General features: G+C 44.1%; 2 protein-coding genes across 2 annotated transcripts; one reads left to right on the forward strand and one right to left on the reverse strand.

Annotated features, from left to right (window-relative positions):
• Positions 1-468: 468 nt before the first annotated feature.
• LOC137671549 (scale keratin-like) lies at positions 469-7,460 on the reverse strand. Its single transcript, XM_068415145.1, has 2 exons — positions 7,430-7,460; positions 469-1,109 (listed from the first exon to the last, which is right to left on the reverse strand). The coding sequence occupies exons 1-2, from the start codon at positions 7,458-7,460 to the stop codon at positions 469-471; spliced, it is 672 nt and encodes a 223-aa protein (XP_068271246.1).
• LOC137671216 (claw keratin-like) lies at positions 4,935-5,633 on the forward strand. The gene has a single exon (XM_068414636.1). It carries the CDS (start codon positions 4,935-4,937, stop codon positions 5,631-5,633), a length of 699 nt encoding a protein of 232 aa, XP_068270737.1.
• Positions 7,461-13,413: the final 5,953 nt, after the last annotated feature.

Consider the following 13,413-nt stretch of genomic DNA (forward strand, 5'->3'; position numbering starts at 1 on the left):
GTCATGACACTTGGTCTGCTGAGGGGCTCCAATCATATTGTCCCTGCACAAGCGTGAATATTGCTCCAAGAGGAGACTGAGGAACAAATGAAAACCAGAGAGGTTCTTGTGCAACACCACAGGGTTTAATGGGAAAGAGAAGCAGAGCAACCTGTTACAGAAAACCAAGGCAATACAAGGGGAAACACTTCATGCAGGTATCGTACTCTGGTACCAGTGCCCTGCTCAGGACCCAGGGGACAGCCGAGGTGACAGAGGGATGCAGGGGATACTGAGGCACACCCAGCCCATGCAGCCAGGGCACACCCTGGCACAGGGTACTGGGCTGCTGGGCACACACAGTCTCCTTCCGTCCCCACGCCAGGGCAGCTGATGCATGCTGCTAGTCCCCACGGCTCGTGCTCCATGTCCTCATGTCTTGGTCCTTGCTTCAGGGCTGTTGCTGGTTCTGGGCAGCATCCTGGGGGTTTAGAAAGACCCACAGCTCCCACGGCGGGACCTGCCCCACCTCTGGGCACCAGGGATGTAATACCCCGTGCCACGGGAGGAGAAGCCAGAGCTGTAGGACCTCCCACAATTGCCAAAGCCACCTTGGCCCCCATAGCCCAGGGAGCCCCCGTAGCCCAGGTCATCTCCATAACCTAGGGAACGGCCATACCCAAGGGAGCCCCCATAGCCTCCATAGCCAAAGGAGCTGCCATAGCCCCGGGAACCCCCATAGCCAGAGGAGCCCCCCAAGCCCAGGGAGTTCCCATAGCCCCCCAAACCAAAGGAGCCCCCATAACCCCCCAAGCCCAGGGAACCTCCATAACTCCGTGACCCACCATAGCCCAAGGAGCCCCCAGAGCCCCCCAAACCAAAGGAGCCCCCATAGCCCCCCAAGCCAAAGGAGCCCCCATAGCCCCGGGAGCTTTGGGAACTGAAGGAACTCCCCAGCCAGGCCGGGCCTGATGATCCCACAACGCTCTCCTGAGGAAAATTGCTGAGTATGGGGCCTGGTATTGTCACCACAGTCGGCGGGGGGAAGATCACTGCTCTGGAGTCGGGGCATTGCTGCACACACGGCTCATTGCAGCTCTCGGCAATCGGCTGAGGGCAGATCACCCCGCAGGGTCTGCAGGACTCGCCGTAGGAAGACATCCTTCTTGCGATGGCTGTGAGTCTGCAATGCACACCGGTAAGGAGTTTTAAGGGAAATGATCTGGGAGGAGATGATCAAATATGATCAAACAACGACTCTGTGTCTGAAATATCAGAAGTTAACAGCGAAACAGAGAAATTTATACAAGGTGACAAATAAAACTCATTCTTGTATCAACTCAACATTTATCCTTTTTTTTCACCTCATCATGATCACCTTTGTAAATCATTTAATGTGAAACAGAAATTCAGTAATGGATAAATTAGACAGGCAGATCTGTCTGTAGCAACTTGGACTGGCAAGGATGCACTCACAAAGTGTAAGAGCCAGTGAAATCGAAGCCAACAGGAAGAGGAGAAAAGGCTCATTGACTATATATATATTAATCCAGACTTTATGAGGTGTAAGTCACCACAAGTATTTCTAGAGCTTGGAGATCTACTTCCTATCCTAATGAGTGACTCCTCTGTCCATGCTGCACTTGGACAGATACATTTTTCAAAAGGAAACAAAGTGTAGAAGTCTGTAAAAACACACGCAGGAATCACCTCTGTGACAAAAACATCGTTAAAGTAAATGCTACTGGTAGTAGAAAGATTGAGTGAAATCACACTTACCTGGTTCACTGCACAGGCGGAGACAAGAGAAGTGGATAGCAGGGCTCGGGTGACACGAGCTTTTATACGCTTCTTCAAGCCACCCTTTGTGCCTCTGGTCCTAATCTGTTACAAAACAAACGTGATAGTGGGAGCTTTAATTTTGCCACCTCAGCACTGTCCCTCCCAAACGTTAGTGTGGGTGTGATACAACTCCTGATGACAATCAGTTATCTGTGATTGTCATTTTAGGGGATTTGGGGAACCTACAGCTGAAGGTTTGCCATACAGTCATCGACTGACCGCCTGAACAAGAGTTGTGCATCACATTAGTCCCATTTCAATGTTCAAGGTAGTACTTACGTGGTGTGGAGCCCTTTTTGGTGCCACGTGCAGAAACCAGGTGAAGGACATCCAACATAAGCTAGAAGTTTGGCTCTGAGAGGACACACGTTCCCCTTGCAGTTGGGTAGGGATCTACAAAAGTTGTCATACAGCAGAGCAAAGAGCTGGCACGACGCAGGCTCACTCCTGATGGGATATAACAGCATGAAAGCAGTAAGCCCTGGCAAAGGTTTTAGCTTGTGCTCTTAAGCTTCTCATTTTACCTTTACCAGAGCAGGGAGACCTGTGTCTGATTTAGTGCACCTGTCGAATGATACAGGGGAATGATACAGACCCATCATCACAAGAAATATTAACTACAAGCCAAGTGGAGCTAGCATCGATCCATTGGAACCTCTCCCAACATCCTCCTCTCAAGTCTTCTGAGACAATTCAGATGAAACCAGGTTCACAGAGGAATGGCTGGGCTGACACCTCCAAAGAGGCAGAAAAGGCCTTATTGATATACCCAGAACTGGTGACAGGGTCTCTGTCTAAAGCTAATACCAAACATTTCAAAAATACATTTAAAATCTCTCCTTCTAGAAGTTCAGGTAGAAATAGATTTAAAAACAATCCTAATTTTCTTTTCCCACACCCCTGAAGTACTGACCACTTAAGAAAAAGTGGGAAATTAATAAAATTGTATTTAAAAGGATATATTTTAATGGGATAAGTCTGTGGCATCATACAGATGCTTGCAAATCTCTTGTTTTCCAATTTTACAATATTGCAAAAGATAGATGATAAATTACCCCTAAATTGTAAGATCGCTGTGCCTTTGAAGTGTCATCAGGATTTGACGATGATAATGAGAGGCACCTGGAAGATAATGACTTTAAGCTGTTTCACAAATACTCGTTAATACTTAGTGCTTGCAATTTCAGTTATTATCACATTAAACGAAGAAGGGCAGGATATAGAAGCTCCCTTGTTATGAAACAGCATCATTTAAAAATATGCCAACCGATGTCACTCCTTTTGTTTTCCTAACCAGACTGTGATTTATAACGTCAATGCCTGCAATGATTTGATTTTCACCCGTGATATCAAGTTCCTTATTTTACTAAGTATTAATACTTTTGGGGAGATTATGACATGTCCATGCTATGGACTCTAGATAGTAGCTTTGTCTCCCTTTATGAGCCAATAATTTGCTAATATGCCTGAAATGTCTATTGCCTTAAATTCTAGGGGGGGTGGGAAGAGCCCCATTACAAATTACCTGAATTTTCAGGCTTAACTGGCTACACATCCGTGTTCTGAAAAACAAGGGGTCTCAGATTGATGTCCTACAATCTCTACTCTTAGACTCTCCAGATCCCTTGCTCTCACCTCTAAACGACTCCCTCTCTTACGCATAAAGCTGTACCTAATGGCACAGAGCGCTCCATTCACACATCTCTAAATTGATGCTCTTGCACAAGATTTGCATGCTGATAGTTGCGTGTTTGTGTATAACAATGGTACAACACATCAAATATGAATTTTTAGTGGGTGTTTGTAAAGCCTATTATCTTTCCTAGGAGGATCCGAAATATCTCTGCAGTGTCACTGCTTCAATGGCATTCCAAAGACGGCAATAAAAATAACAGTGGAATCCACCTTATAATTCATGAGCAATTAATGGTATTTGATCTGCAAATACAGATACTAAAACCCCCATGTTTCTAAACCAGATGTAGAAATTCTCCCTCTTTCTGTTACCTCTCTCCCTCTTTTTATCCACCTTGCATGTATTTTCATAGTATTCTCTTAAATGGCACTATTCTTAAAAGACAGATAACTTTAATTGATCCTTCTACCCTAAAAATAGCAGATGCCCCAACGTTGGTGCTGGGTATGAGATGCCTGAAAGATCTCGTCATTCACCAGACCAATGCCCACAAGTTGGTACTGACATTGTATCACGCCTGTTTTTGAAGGTGGGGAGTGGCAGTGCAAAGCAAGCAAAATTAAATCCCTCACTGTGAAGGTTGTTTTGTTACGATGTAGGATTGGAGGCACAAAGGGTGTTCCATATCCGTAAGCTGTTTGAGAAACATATAAAAGCTGTCTCCACTCCGAGCCTCTCTATCCGCATCTTCTGGCTTATTCTCCTCGGTGAACAAGGTAAGTCTGATTTGGCTCAACCTCTATCCTCCTCAAGATTTTTTTCTATTGATGTTAAATTCTACGTGGTGCTATGGATTGGCAGGTTAGAGAGCTGTGGGTGTCAGAAGGTGTCATCCTCAGAACAAAATGGGAAGTTTTACTTTGAATAACCGTTTCTCAGGCATTTTAATTCCAATTCAGGATCTACATGCATCATAAAATTTACAACTATCAGAGTGATCATAGTATCTACCACCTTGTGGTAGCGTTTGCCCCATAAAGGCAAATATTCCTGTTTGGAAGTTGAGTGTTAGTGGGGAAGCAATGTGAAATATTAGAAATAGCTGGCTACATCTGACACTTCTTTTCTTAACTTGCTGTAAATACCAATCACCAAATCACCAAACTTAATAAACTCTTAATAAATTAGATTAATCATGCTACAAGCAAGAGCAGTGATATCAAGTGTGGGAGTCACCTTATGTGACACTAGATGTCTGCATCTGTGCGTGACATCTAGGGGGTCTTGATAGTAAACAGAGTCTAGAATATGATTTATGTGACCAGATGTGCATGTGCTTTGCAAGGTAATGAACTCTGGGGTGTCACAATTCCCACTGACTTTAAGCAAGCCCAGGCATCTAGAGTCAGGTGAAAATTTCCGCATCCAAAACCTGCTTACTGGTGTGCGTTGCAGACTCACAGCCATCGCAAGAAGGATGTCTTCCTACGGCGAGTCCTGCAGACCCTGCGGGGTGATCTGCCCTCAGCCGATTGCCGAGAGCTGCAATGAGCCGTGTGTGCAGCAATGCCCCGACTCCAGAGCAGTGATCTTCCCCCCGCCGACTGTGGTGACAATACCAGGCCCCATACTCAGCAATTTTCCTCAGGAGAGCGTTGTGGGATCATCAGGCCCAGCCTGGTTGGGGAGTTCCTTCAGTTCCCAAAGCTCCCGGGGCTATGGGGGCTCCTTTGGTTTGGGGGGCTCTGGGGGCTCCTTGGGCTATGGTGGGTCACGGAGTTATGGAGGTTCCCTGGGCTTGGGGGGCTATGGGGGTTCCCTGAGCTTGGGGGGCTATGGGGGTTCCCTGAGCTCAGGGGGTTATGGGGGCTCCTTTGGTTTGGGGGGCTATGGGAACTCCCTGGGCTTGGGGGGCTCCTCTGGCTATGGGGGTTCCCGGGGCTATGGCAGTTCCTTTGGCTTGGGAGGTTACGGGGGCTCCCTTGGGTATGGCCGTTCCCTAGGTTATGGAGATGACCTGGGCTACGGGGGCTCCCTGGGCTATGGGGGCCAAGGTGGCTTTGGCAGTTGTGGGAGGTCCTACAGCTCTGGCTTCTCCTCCCGTGGCACGGGGTATTACATCCCTGGTGCCCAGAGGTGGGGCAGGTCCCGCCGTGGGAGCTGTGGGTCTTTCTAAAGCCCCCAGGATGCTGCCCACAACCAGCAACAGCCCTGAAGCAAGGACCAAGACATGAGGACATGGAGCACAAGCCATGGGGACTAGCAGCATGCATCAGCTGCCCTGGCATGGGGATGGGAGGAGGCTGTGTGTGCCCAGTAGCCCAGTACCCTGTGCCAGGGTGTGCCCTGGCTGCATGGCTGAGCCTCGGTGTCCCCTGCATCCCTCCGTCACCTGGGCTGTCCCCTGGCTCCTGAGCAGGGCACTGGTACCAGAGTGTGATGCCTGCATGATGCGTTTCCCCTTGTATTGCCTTGGTTTTCTGTAACAGGCTGCTCTGCTTCTCTTTCCCATTAAACCCCGTGGTGTTGCACAAGAACCTCTCTGGTTTTCATTTATCTTTTAGCCTCCTCCGGGAGCAAAGCTCCCTGCTGCGCTGAGTTAACTTATCAAACAATCTGCCCTGCTCAATCTCTCTTTAAGATGTGAATTGACAGTTTAATTGGGATCCTTAAGGCATCAACAGCATTTTGTTGATGAATGTTTGTTTAGCAATTTAGCCCTCATTATCTTCCCCAAGGTTCAGAACAGGCAGGGTAATTGTTAGTGCTCTGAGGATTTCTGGTGACATCCCAAAGGGCCCGAATCACCACATAATTTACCAACCAATTACCACATAATTGCAGCATTCCTAAACTAGCAAGCCAAGGAAGGAAGAATCATAAGTAGTTTTTTTCTTTCATGCGTTGATTTTTAAATGTTCTTCCTGATATTTACTGCCATTCTTTGTTGATGGCAAAATCTCTTTCAAAAACTAAAAAGTTAGTGTGAAAGTAATACCAGAGCTTGCTGGGATTTTATGAGCTCCAGGGAATTGTAATACCAAGCAACAAAATTATTTATTGACTATAAGACAGTGTCTTTTTCCCCATTGATAGCCAGGAATGATTATTTCATATTGTACTTAAAGAAGTCTGACTAAGGGAAAATACATCCTATCAAAAAAGGATTATTACTCATTGCTTACATTTATCTATGATTACCTCCTTACTAATTGGTATGGTATGATTTAAATGAAGATCTGCCAGGTTCTGACAATTTATGCACAGGCAAATTTCTCCCAGAGAAGGCTCCAAAGAGGAAGAACATCGCAAGACACGTATTATGATGCACCATATGTTTAATGAGTGAGAAGTAGAATTTTAAAAAAATGTACAGCGTAAGAAAGCAGCAGGGTTGGATATGGATAAAACTCATCATCCATTTCAAGGCAATGCTTTACAGCTGGACACCCAACTCCTACATGCAACAATAAAAGTTACATTTTTCACCTCATTGATAACAGAGAAAGGCATTAAATCAGAAATGCCAAGCTCCTGCGGTCCCATTCGCTTAGGGGAAAGCTGAGGGTGGTCAGCAAGCATGTGGTCATGGCCATGAACTCAGTCCTGCATCCGGATCACGCTTTTAAGCTTCTGGTTGTTCCTTTGTGGTTTTTTCCCCAAGGCTTTATCATGGCCCACACCGGTTGTAACGACGGTAGGACCTCCCATAAAGGCCACCTAGACCTGAATATCCAAGGCTCCCAAGTCCCAGGGAGCTGCCAGAGGAGATAGGGACCCCCCCAGCATTGAGAGCATCCCCAACAGCTGCAGATGCTGAGGATCCCACAGTGGTGTTCTGGGGGAAGGAGCTGAGGATGGGGCCAGGCAGGGTCACCACCACGGGAGAGGGCTGGATCACATATGTCGAGTCCTGGCACTGCCTGACGCAGGGCTCATTGCAACTATTCGCCAGTGGGGTTGGGCCACAGGTGGTGGGGGGACACAGGTCGTAGCAGGACATGGCTGTGGGATGGAAGAGAGTCTGAAACACAGAGAAGGAAGTAAATACAAGAAAGAATTTGTAATTTTAGTCATGTAATTAAGCTGCTAAGATGACGGAGAGTGCAAGAAACTAACTAGAGACTGTGGAGAATGGAATAATGTGTTAGTCTTGGGTTGAAAGGAGACTTCAATGAAACCCAACCTCCTCTACACTACAGAGGACAGCTCAAGACGTAGCTCTACCTGCTCCTGAGCAGGCTTTGATAGCTCATTCCCCATAACACTCCTCCGGGATGCGTGCAGCCCTGCAATAGGTGGGACACGAGGGACAAGGCTTCTGAGCTCCTGTATGATACAACCAGGAGAAACTTTGCCCCACAACAGAGGGAAGAAGAAAACATTCTTCAGCAGGTAGAAGTAGGAGCAAAACCTGATAATGTGACACTCACCCATGAAAGGGAGCCGTTATCCTCCCCACAGGTGGGCTTGTCTCTTAAACAGCAAAAGAACAAATATTCCGCCTAATTCTTATTTGATCATCCCCTTTTCTTTGTGCTTATCTCCTCTTACATCAGTCTTACAGAGAAAGCATCTTTCTGCCTATTTCTGAAGGGCAGGGGGGGAATTAAAGTTGTTGGTGTCCAAAATCATGCGATAAGCAAATAGAACAGGCGGAAGATTTACTATTGCTGGTTCAGTTACAGGTTTCCAAGGTGCTGCAATGGAGATCTAGTGCCAACGTATTCAGAGCATTTTAGAAGGAGAGGAATCAAAGATTTATGGTCCTAAAGTGCTTAGGAACAGAGAAGGATTATTTTCATGGTATCCTGGTACAAGGAGGAATATACTTTCAATATTGCTCAGCACACTTGTGAAAATTGGAGCCCACTTGCTTGCCTGTCTACAGAAAAAGCTGCGAGAAAGCCAAAATCTCTGTACAGGTTTTCCACATCAACTTCTAGTTGCTGAGAAATTCCCATGCAGAGATTTGAACATCTTGAAACTGAATGATCCAGTGACACAAATGAAAAATGAGTCCGAAATCCTGTGCCCACCCTTCAAAGAACAGCCACCCTCTTTTAGAGAAAGAGCTACTGGCAGGTCTCCCCCCCACACTGATAAAGAACATAAACCTTAGGCTGCTATAGACAAGACAGAGTAAAAATGAAATATAATGAAGGCAACAATTCAGGACATTGGAAGACAGAGAGAAGATTCAGACTTACCCTTTTCTCCAAGGAGAATAAAGCAGAAGAAGTGGATGGCAGCAGCTCACGCTGTGCTGGCTTTTATACTGTGTCCTACAGTGCCTGAGGAGCCCAGACATACTTTATGCACATAGCTATTTACCAGCCAATTGCTCAAGCCTTCTTGTATGCAAAATATTCCCAGCTGATGATTTACTTTTTCCTCACTGTTTGTATTTATTGCCTTGATTTAATTTCCTCACCATAATGTATGCATTCTACTACAGAGGTTTCTTTTATCTTAAAATTTTATGAGCCCAGTTAATTCCTAGCCAGATCAACTGATTCATCTGAGTTACTACAGAAATTATTTGCATCCTAAGGACAATATATGCAATGTACGTCATTTGACACAGATGAATACATATATTAGGAAAGACGCATGTGAAATCCCCCTTCCCTCTTCATGGAGAGCATAAGTTTTGACACTTCTCATTCTGAAAAAGCCAGAACTTACTGTTTCTGACTCTGAGTTGGACAGTAGGTTTGTCAAATTCCTCTCAAACAGCCAAGCACACAAATTCAGAAAATAAAATTGTTACAGAAAGCACTGAGCAGAGCTGATTACACTTTATCAGTCTCAAAGGTACTTACTGGGAAATAGATTATTTGAGGGAAAATATTTTTTTACTTCCTTGACTCAGGAGACAGGATGAAAGGGATCAGCAGTCTGATCTCTCCATTTAATGTTAAACTACTACACTTCCGTGAAGGAATTTGAGACACAGCTCTTCAATTTGGGAATTGTCAAAGTCCTTAATCTAGGGAGTCTGCAGTTTTAGCTTTCTTCCTACATCAAACTCCAGGAAAACAATTCAGGTCAGATTGAGGATGCATGTGAATTTTAGGCTAGTCAGAGACACTGGCACTCAAAGTCTTGCACAAGCTTTGGGGTCATTAACGACGCCAAACAGTTTTACATTTGCTATTGAATTATTATTTTCCTTTACTGTGTCTTGCACAAAATTATACTCCAAATTAATGGTAGCTACTTACAGAAGTTTATAATATTCTTGTTCTTTTTTCATCTTTTGAAAGCAAATGATATTGTCTTCATTTTGCATGTTCTTAAAGAACATCACAACGTGCAACAATCCAATTTCTTTTTCAAAGACAATTTCTAGATTAAAAAGTAATTGCAGACAACGCGTAAGCAGATTGTAGGGTAAGCGTCATTATTCCAATCTCTCGTCTCCTAATGTTTAAATCACTTATCCAGAGACATGCAAATTATCTCTGAACTGTGAGTGTCTTCACGAACATCTCCTGGGAAATAATGCTGATTGTACACTTTTGAAGAACAAAAGTCTTCAGAGTTCACAACACGTTTTAATCAATGGCTCAGACATGCAAATAACGCATTACCGGAAAATGTGAAGATACGTGGCACTATTTGACCATGATCAGCATTTAAAATTTGTGACCATGACTACTCATGAATTTCACAAACTTCCTCACATTATATGGTGTCACAAACTGGAGTCCTTCCATTTTTTAACTTAAACTACAAATAACTATTTGCATAAAATCACATGTTAACAATCCCATTCCAATTATCAGTGACTGGATGTCCTTAGGTATGTGATGACCCCCATCAGTGACGCTGCTGACTGAAGCTCTCCTATCCCTTGGGATGTACCAGTCTTTCCCCAATGCTCGCACACACAGAGACACACTACTGCAACATCAATATATTAAAAAATATATTCCTTTATAGCAATAACTATCTATTAACCATAAGAGAAACATGTGGTTTTGAAAACAAACTCATCCAAAGGTATAGTGATGATAAAAAAAATCATTAGTCCTGTCCTGAAAGTGATCACACATCAGATTAGCCTGGCTGGCTCAATGTCCTCATCCCAGGAGCTGAAAGCTTTGGGATGTTGCTCGTTGGAATATTACAAAGAGTAGTGAACCTAAATCTGAGTCACTTATCAGGGATTAAATTGCACACTCAGGACTTAAATTAAAAGATCTTGCTGTGACGGCAGGTGGGACTCCCATGGGCCGGTGTGACCAAAATGCTAAAGAGCAGACAAAATTCCTAACCAAAGTGAATTTTGACTCATCCACGTTTTGGGCAGGTGGAGTCGGTATAATGGAGCCAGGCATATTTAATGGATGCAAACTAAAAAGATGAAAGAGACACCACGGATTGTGGTTTTCATCCAACGCCAGGATAAGTCTAGTCAATAAACATAAACAGTAAACAAAACAACTTCACTAGTGGGAACCCAGCCATATGCAAAAAACCCCAATATAATTAATGCAGAAACTAGTTAATAAATGTGCAAGAATGCCTCAGATCCCCCAGGCAGCCTGAGAAAGCTATAAAAGCTCTTGCTCTTCAGAGCCTTCCTGCCTCTTCCCTTATCCCTGCACGCACAGCAGGTGCTGCAATTCTGGTTTCAGCTTTACAAAACGTAGGATTAAAATACAATTTCACTGACAGCAGTAGCAAATACAGCTCATGTTATTCTGTTTTCTGTGGGACCAACTTGTTCCAGCTATTCCGTGATAGATATTAACGGATATAAGTTTATCAGTCAAGAAAGAGAATACGCAGACAGTTCTTTTGTTCGAGCACGTGTACTCTACCAGACACTGCTTATTATGCTGCTGTTTTATTGTTTAGTACCATGTGCTATCGCACACATGCTGCCTGATTACACAGACCCCAGTGTAACGCAGTATGACATTTCCAAAGCAAACACAATAGCAACTTGACAGGCAGCTCCTGAGCTTGTCTTTCCTAGCAAATTTTCTCTGTAACATGATCATCTAGCTCATATTCTGCAGCAGTGAATAAAACACTTTCTGATTAACTACAATACCAGAGAAACCTTTTACTTTGGGACTGCGCTATACTTGTTGCTATGATAAGTTTTAAGCCAAAGAAGACAGTTTGGGACAGGAATGAAGTGGGGAAACGATACTTGAGGATTTTTTTTGCTTTTTGTTTTGAAGAAGTGAGCTGCATACCAGCATTCTGCTACAATTTCTGGATGCTTGAAGGAAAGACCCCAGCTTTGGAAAGAGTGTATATGCACAGGGGTTACCTCTGCAGAGAGGTTTGGTGGAGTTGGTTAGAAGAAAGCTTAACAGACAACTGCAAAAGGGGATTGCAAGGGCATGAAAATGTACTTTGTCATGAGAAATGTCATTATGTGTCCACCTGAATATGTTAAAGATACCTTCACTGCAGTGCCTCAGCCATCACTCTTTCCAGCCATATCCATACTGTGGAATTGTAACTTCACTGTGTTAGATACACAGGTTGACCACCATAAGAGAAAGCTATTTTGCAATGACTGCAAATGAACGATGACTTCTTTGGAATACATCCTCTTTGATCAAGCAATAGCTTCAGTTGAGATGGCAAAAAATATATTACACATTTATTTCCGACCAAGCTTCTGCTGTGTTATAATATCAGACTGCTAACTTTCCCTTCTCCTCTGTTGTCTATTAAGAAAACCTACTCCTTAAAATTATTAATTGTTTCATGAAACTGATGTACCTCCTTTAATTTAGCTCCACTAATGACTGTAGTCAATATAACTTTGTCAACGTCTTTCCCTGGCTTTAATTACAGTTCAACATCAGTCTGCACAGACACAGACAAGGCTCCAAGCAAAAAATTTCACAGATATCAGGCTGTGAGTCGTATGGGATGACAGGACATTGAATCATCCAGAGCCTTCAGGTAGAGCTTTTCAAACCTTCTTCCTTTAGGGACCAAAGCTCCCAGTCTCTAAACATTACCTTTACTACAACACAGATGATCAAGCTAGAACAAAGCAATACCCATTAAAGTTCACATCTACCAGGCACAACAGGTAGGAGTCAGTTTACAAAGACACACTGAGAAACAGTTAGAATTTAAAATCTTTTAATCTCTTTCCCCCAGACCAGCAAATTTTAAAGGCCAATTCCCTTGCAGAAGACCACAAAGCCTTCTCTTCCCCTCTGAGACTTACCAGGGCCTGATCTCAGCTGCCAAGAGGTGCTGCAGCCATCAGAAAGCTCTGGGCTACACCAGCTTGCTGCCTCTCTCCCACTACCTCTGCCCTGAGCAAGCTCAGCTGTGCTCAGAAAAAGCATCTCTCCTTTCTTTTAAAGGGGTCTTCCTAAGTATCACTAATAGGGTAAAGAAAGCCACAATCTTCTTCCAGGTTGCCCAGGTAATAGCACATATATCCTATTCATGCAGCAAGCTGAGAACAGATGAATGAGAGCAGCACTTCAGAAAAAGGTTTACCCCTATACTTCTAGTGTTCCTCATGCACAAATTATCCTGCTGCATCTCTCTGTCCTCTTTTCTATGTAGACACTAGTCTGTTACATCTGCAGAAGGATAAGGAGAAACAGTATTCCTCTCCATGAGCTTTTCCCCAAAATTAGGCTACTCCACTTCTCATTGAAGGGGAGCTAACCCCCCTTCTCAAATCAGCTTATTGCCCCATGCCCATCTCTCTTCAAAGACATCCATCTCAAACTTTTTCTCATAAAAGAGTAATATTAAAACCGTTAAAGGGCCTTTTCCATCTCCATGGTACAGCAGGTAAAGGGTCTTTAAAGTTTAAACAGAAGGAGCTCCCTTACTTTAAGATTTCCTGCTTCTGCAACAGGATTTGTACCCATTGCAGGTGAACATCATCTCTTTCCAGCCTTTGATAAATTGTCTTGGGCTGGATTTACCATGTAGGGGTAAAAGAAAAA

This window comes from Nyctibius grandis, chromosome 17 (assembly GCF_013368605.1).
Source record: "Nyctibius grandis isolate bNycGra1 chromosome 17, bNycGra1.pri, whole genome shotgun sequence".
Lineage (NCBI taxonomy): Eukaryota > Metazoa > Chordata > Aves > Nyctibiiformes > Nyctibiidae > Nyctibius > Nyctibius grandis.

Excerpts from the sequence above, each read along its gene's own strand:
- LOC137671549 (XM_068415145.1), bottom strand. The coding sequence starts at position 7,460 with ATGTCCTGCTACGACCTGTGTCCCCCCACCA. Across the intron at positions 1,110-7,429 it reads CGACCTGTGTCCCCCCACCA|GCGGGGTGATCTGCCCTCAG; the intron begins CCTGTGGCCCAA and ends CCTGCAGACCCT.
- LOC137671216 (XM_068414636.1), top strand. The coding sequence starts at position 4,935 with ATGTCTTCCTACGGCGAGTCCTGCAGACCCTGCGGGGTGATCTGCCCT.